The sequence below is a fragment of the Aethalodelphis obliquidens genome, unplaced genomic scaffold (assembly GCF_003676395.1).
Source record: "Aethalodelphis obliquidens isolate GAN/ISIS:26980383/991018 unplaced genomic scaffold, ASM367639v1 scaffold2, whole genome shotgun sequence".
Lineage (NCBI taxonomy): Eukaryota > Metazoa > Chordata > Mammalia > Artiodactyla > Delphinidae > Aethalodelphis > Aethalodelphis obliquidens.
Genome location: NW_020837946.1, coordinates 16,403,878 through 16,410,012, shown reverse-complemented (window position 1 = coordinate 16,410,012; position 6,135 = coordinate 16,403,878). Strand labels below are relative to the sequence as shown.

Here is a 6,135-nt window from a genome sequence, read left to right as displayed (position 1 = left end):
CCGCTAAGGTGAAAATGCCTCTGTCCAAAGCTGTAGGATGACTTACTAAGGTTAGCGTGGCTGCTACAAAATACACTTATAGATACAGGACATTTAACACTTCCGGGTTGTCCTTCTAAGGGGATGGGGCACGGTTTCCAGGCCCACTATCTCACGCGGCTCTTCAACTCAGAACTGGTGGCAAACCAGACCTCTCCACGTGTAGCATTCCGCAACATTCACAGGCAGGTCTAAGCATGAGGTTATATACTCACACACACGTACACACGCGTACACACACACACACACCTATGTACACACATCAAAAGAGATAGTCAGCTCATATTTAGTCTAGGAAAAAAATATATTTATATCACTGCGATGGCACACCCTGGGTAAAACGTTACTTCAGCAATGCATATCGTAGGCAGCTCACGGGAACTGGCTTCGTTTTGTGTAGTGGCACCGGACCTGGTGTCCGTGGTGAAACCTGTAGCCTTCGGTCACTTGCTGCCACACCAATGCAGCAGGGACATACAGAAATGAGCTATGGAAATACATATAAATAAAACCAAAGGAGCTGGGGAACAGGGGCTCTGCAGAGCTGGTGCTGCCAGACAGGACATTCCTCAGTGCAAATGGAGAACAGATGCTGAAGCTTGAATGTTTGCCATTCCTTTCACTGGGAAAGGGGATTTGAAAGTCAGAAATGTATTCTTTTCAGGAATGAGTGTTGTTTCATCAGCGTCTTTGCTCCAGAACTGGCATAGTAGAAGCAGACGAAACACGTTTAGGAGAAACTGAGGAGGGTGTGTTCTGTTTGCTTCTGTGGGCTTTGTAATCAAAAGGAAGGGCTGTGAGGCCAAGATAGCAGAATGTACTCCCTGGAGAGAAAAGAACAAGACTTCAGACAAAACATCAACCTATCTCGCCAGCCAGTTGTCAACCCGTGTAAGTACAGAGAAGGCAGGATGGCTCGGTAAGGAGTCCAGGGAGAAGATCATAGATTCTTACTTTCCTCCTCTGAAAAAATGATAACTATAATAATAAAAATGTTTATTAACAGCTTCATTATTATAACTCAGAGTAAGATACTATTCATATCCTTATTATATGGATGAGGATACGGAAACAGAGAGAGGTTAAAAAACCTGCTTGTGTTTGTACATTCTGAAGTAGCAGAGCTGGGATTAGAATCCATACAGTCAGTGTACAGCCAAGCTTTACCCACTATGGAAACAGCCTTTCTTTGAAATAAAAATTCTGAACTGTTATGGTTCATTTGTGCAAGAAGGGCTTAGAGCTGCTGAAAGGATGCAAATGCTACTACTCTAAAAAGTCAGTTGTTCCAAAGAGGGAAATTGTGTATTTTAGGGACACATCTGGAAACATCCCAATCCACCAATATTCAACAATATGATTGAAAAAATGCCAGCTACGAAATAAAAAGCATTGGATGTTTTTCGTAAAGAGAAAGTAACTTCTAACGAATGGGAGTATCTAATTAGTAAAGGATCCGTGCAATCTGCATATAACAGGTAGAGAGAGGGAACCCGGGGCCATGGGCACAGTGAGGGAGGTCTTGGGGACTGAAGTCCACCAAGAGACAGTCGCAGCCGCCCCATCAGCCTAGATTCTAACAAGGCTGGCACAATGCAATGGAACCACTGTCCTCTCATTCATCAAATAATCAACTCAAGCCAAAAGAAGCGACTCCTCTTCTTTCCTTTTGATAACTTTCCATCAAGGTTGCTCTTGGACTATATCTTCCACCACAGTGGCCGTGTTTAGCTGTTGGTGGCCTCAAGTGTAGAGCAAAAATTCAGACCAAAGTGCATCTTATTACAGATAATTTTCCTTCTTTTATCAAACCAATGTATCTGCTCATTTTGTATATGTGCGTTGTTTATTGTGGGAGGGAGGTACATCAAATTTAGTTTCTTGGAGGTAAATGACCATTCCTTAGACTTGTAGAAAATACTTTAGTCTACTTGGAGAAAGTAATAAAATTTTTGTATAAAATATTCAGATAGACATTACTTCTTAAGCAACTTAAAATTATAAATGTGGGTAAGGACATAACTACCAAGGGCTTCAGGTAGTCACTTGTAAACATCATTCATTTTTGACAATTATGAAAAAAAATGAAAGGAAAAGGATCAGATCTATTTTTCCAACTCTTCTCTGGAAATCAGTACTCTATTGAACATAGTATTTTAAACCTGAACGTGCAGGGATTCCATCAGACAGACATGTATTTACATGAAAGACAAAGTGACACAAATTTGACCTTAGAGACTCTGAAGGAGAATAACCAACTCCATATGGATATACACACTTTTTGAAGGTGATTTTCTTTTGCTACTTAGAGGAGAAAGGGTCATCTCAAAAACATGCTTGTCCCGTTTGTGTCTGACAACTCCCTTCTTCACTAAATGCCTGGATATAAATATATTTGTAATATTCAGTGGGATATTTGGATACTCAGTGCGTATATGAAAAAAGTGTGGGAATGTGGAGGCTTATATCTAGTTGATGTCAGAATAAAAGGGAGAAAAATAAACCTTTTCTTCCTTGAATTCAAGCAACCCCTTTATCGTGAGGAATTGCTTGAACAGAGACCAGACAAAGCATGTGGTCTGTGTGGGATCAGGAGTGAAAGATGTGACTTTCATGGTGACTAAATAAACAAAAGCTTTGTTCCTTTGAGTCAGTCACGAACACATCAAAGTGTCTTTATCATGCAGTTCTTTTCATTGCAATGGGGTCTTACTTGTACATTTCATTCTTCCCAATTATAAAATAACAATTTCATACATTTCAAGGCTAAATAATACAGGAGTGATTTGATAGGTCTACCACCTTCTGTATAGATACACATCTACCCCCAAACCCTCATACATCCATTGAAAGTGAAGAAGCTTCATCTGGATAGCTCCCTACCGCTGCACTTCATTTCACCCCGCTCTGGCCCGCTGCAATAAAACGTTTGGGTTCACAAGTGAAAGATGGGTGAATAACACTTGGGAAACCTTGGAGGAAGAGTACTCCTTTCTTCTGTGAAGTTCAGTGTGTTCTACATAGGAGTAGTTCATATACACAACAACACCATGTGTTAGGAAAGGTGTTATTGTTAAAGTGTCATTATCGCTAATTTACAGGTGGAGGAACTGAGTTATAAAGAAACACAGAGTGAACTTCCCACTGTCAACATCTCGGTTGGTTTTGGAATCCAAGCTGTCTGGATGCCAGAGTCTGGCTCCACACCCTGGGAAACAATACAAATTCCTGTTGTCCTCACATCTCTCTTTCAACGTGCATGACTTCCTGGAAGCAGTGGAGTTCCACTTTTACTGCTACTGGATATTATTTTAGACACATAGAAAGCCTTTTTTTGGTCTTTCCATTGGCCTGGACTCTAACTCAGACAATGTGTAAAAATTAAGATTCAGAAAGCCATCTCTGAATGAATTTCATATTCCACCTTTTCCTCAGTTCTCAACCGAATATTTCATTTGCAGAGATACCTGCTAAGATGTAACAAACCCACTCCAACACCATACGTTACATTAACATGTTAGGACATCTTAGAATTGACACACTCTCTTTTTAAAAACGTTCTGCTTTGACTATGTTCAATGTTTAGAAAAATACCTCAAGTCTTAAGCTGTTAATTGTAAGAAAGCAAAACTTTTAATTATTCAATGTGTGCAAGGTAACATTCTCTTTTTACTCACAAGATAACACTATAATGCTACCTTATTTGAATTGGACTGTGGGGACTGAAAACAGAATATCCCACAGCTTTACAGAAGGAAAAAAAATAGTTTTTTTAAAAGCAAGCGAACCTCCCCAACATTTGTCAACTTAAAAGTTAAAACATGTTAAAACATGAATATCGAGAACTCCCCGACTTCAGCAAAAGCAGTGATAAAACAGAAATTCTTGGAGAAGTTTAAAAAACGAATTTCACATTCCTTCTGAACAGAAAAGTTTTCACAACTAATGTTGCAAAAAGGTTTTTACTAAACTGTCATGATTTGACAGCATCAAATTTAACATTCCTTGCTCTATAAGGATAAAACCAAGGGGGGAGAAAGGTCATTAAAATCAGCCAAGCTTTTCTTTAAAAGTGATAAAAATGGAAGAGTTAAAAATTTGTCCAGTCAAAAAAGTTAGGCTATTTGCTTCTAGGAATGAACAGTCATTTAAATTCACGTGTTTTAAGAAGAAATTCCGGGATTAAAATAGAAGTACCTAAGGCTAATGGGCTTGATGGATGAAAAGCCTATGTTTTTAGTAGGTCACTTTCTGATAATGAGTCAGTCAAGGTGACCTCCAAGTCTCACCATTGACATCTAGGTAAATCCTCCTTGGCTGACCCAGTTTGGTACAGGGGCTACTGGAGCAGGACAGGAACACTCCTGGGCATGTATCCGGAAAAACCACACTTTGAAAAGATACAGGCACCCAACGTTCATTGCAGCACTATTTACAATAGCCAAGACGTGGAAGCAACCTTAAATGTCCATCGATAGAGAAACGGATAAAGAAGATGTGGTGTGTGTATATATATATATATATATATATATATATACACACACACACACACAGTGGAATATTACTTAGCCATAAAGAGAATAAAATAATGCCATTTGCAGCAATATTGATGGACCTAGAGATTATCATACTAAGTGAAGTAAGTCAGAGAAAGACAAATACCATATGATATCGCTTATATGTGGAATCTAAAAAAATGATACAAATGAACTTATTTATAAAACAGAAACAGACTCACAGACTTCAAAAACAAACTTATGGTTACCAAAGGGGAAAGGGGTGGGGGAGGGATAAATTAGGAGGCTGGAATTAACATATACACACTACTGTATATGAAACAGATAACCAACAAGGACCTACTGTATAGCACAGGGAACTCTACTCAGTATTCTGTAATAACCTCTGTGGGAAAAGAATCTGAAAAACAGTGGATATATGTGTATGTATAACTGAATCACTTTGCTGTACACCTGAAACTAACACAACATTGTACATCAACTATACTCCAATATAAAATAAAAATTAAATTAAAAAAAAGAAGGAAAAAAATGAAACTCATGGAAAGACCCTCCAGTACTCCTTAACTGAAGCAAATTCTCCAAAGAATGGGGCACGTGCATGACCCAACAAGGTTAGAGGTTACTACCCAGTACCCCAAAGATGCTCAGTAGGCATCTGTGGCAGGAATGAAGGGCACCAAAGGACAAGAGGACCCTCATAGTATGAAAGAAAGCACAGCCAGTGGAGGTCTAGATGCCATCCTGACCTCATATAGTTCCTATTTCACTTCTTCCTGGAAGAACAGTAGAGAAGCCATACTGCTTTGGGTCTCCTCTCCCAATGTCAAGAGGACTGAAATCTTAAAAAAAAAAACCAAACTACCTGATAGCCATGAAAGATATTTACTGCTCAGTGTTTCAAATAAAGTTTCAAAAAAAAAAGCTTTCATTGGAGAAGGACTCATTGCTGGTTCTTTTGCCTTACCTTGTAGATCTGGGTTTGCTTCTTTAAAGGAGGAAAGTATGAAACTTCCCTACACAAGATTGTCACAATCCACTATCCATAAGGTAGTTACGGTAAGTCTGTAGAGTCCCCAGATAAGACTTATATGGCACAAAGAAACAGACCTCGTTTGTCCAGGTAGGGGGTATGGTGCTTGGGTTTTATTATTATTATTATTATTATTATTTTAAAATCCGCTTTCCTTTTCTCTCCAGCCCCGCGTGTCTGCATAATCCACCAGGTGGCCCGAGCACCAGGCGGCAACACTGTGAGTCACGTGACGTTCACCTAGGTTTTATCCCCGGTACGAACCAAGCCTTAAAAGTTTAACTGAGTCCTTCAAAAATGGACATGGTCTTCATTCCAGTGAAAGAAGGATGGACTGTAATTTATGCCACAAACAAAACACTACGGTTGTAATTCCAAATGGAGAGAAGATCAAGGATGTCTTGGAGAAGCTCAGTGTCTGGCAGCAAATACGGCATTGAAACCGGAGGCGGTGTTCTATTTATATAGGTACATGTATTTTACAAATTGGTGATGGATGGATGGACTTCTGAGAAACAATTTGTTCCAGGTCTAATTCAAATGATG

General features: G+C 39.3%; 1 protein-coding gene across 2 annotated transcripts in view; it reads right to left on the bottom strand.

Annotated features, from left to right (window-relative positions):
• Window positions 1-329: 329 nt before the first annotated feature.
• Window positions 330-6,135, bottom strand: part of EPHA4 (EPH receptor A4) — a 142,705-nt gene continuing 136,899 nt past the window's right edge. For both annotated transcript variants that reach the window (XM_027120356.1, XM_027120376.1), the window contains one exon: window positions 330-863. In XM_027120356.1, the coding sequence (XP_026976157.1) occupies window positions 821-863 (43 nt within the window). In that variant the 3' untranslated portion in view covers window positions 330-820. The remainder of the gene's footprint in view (window positions 864-6,135) is intronic.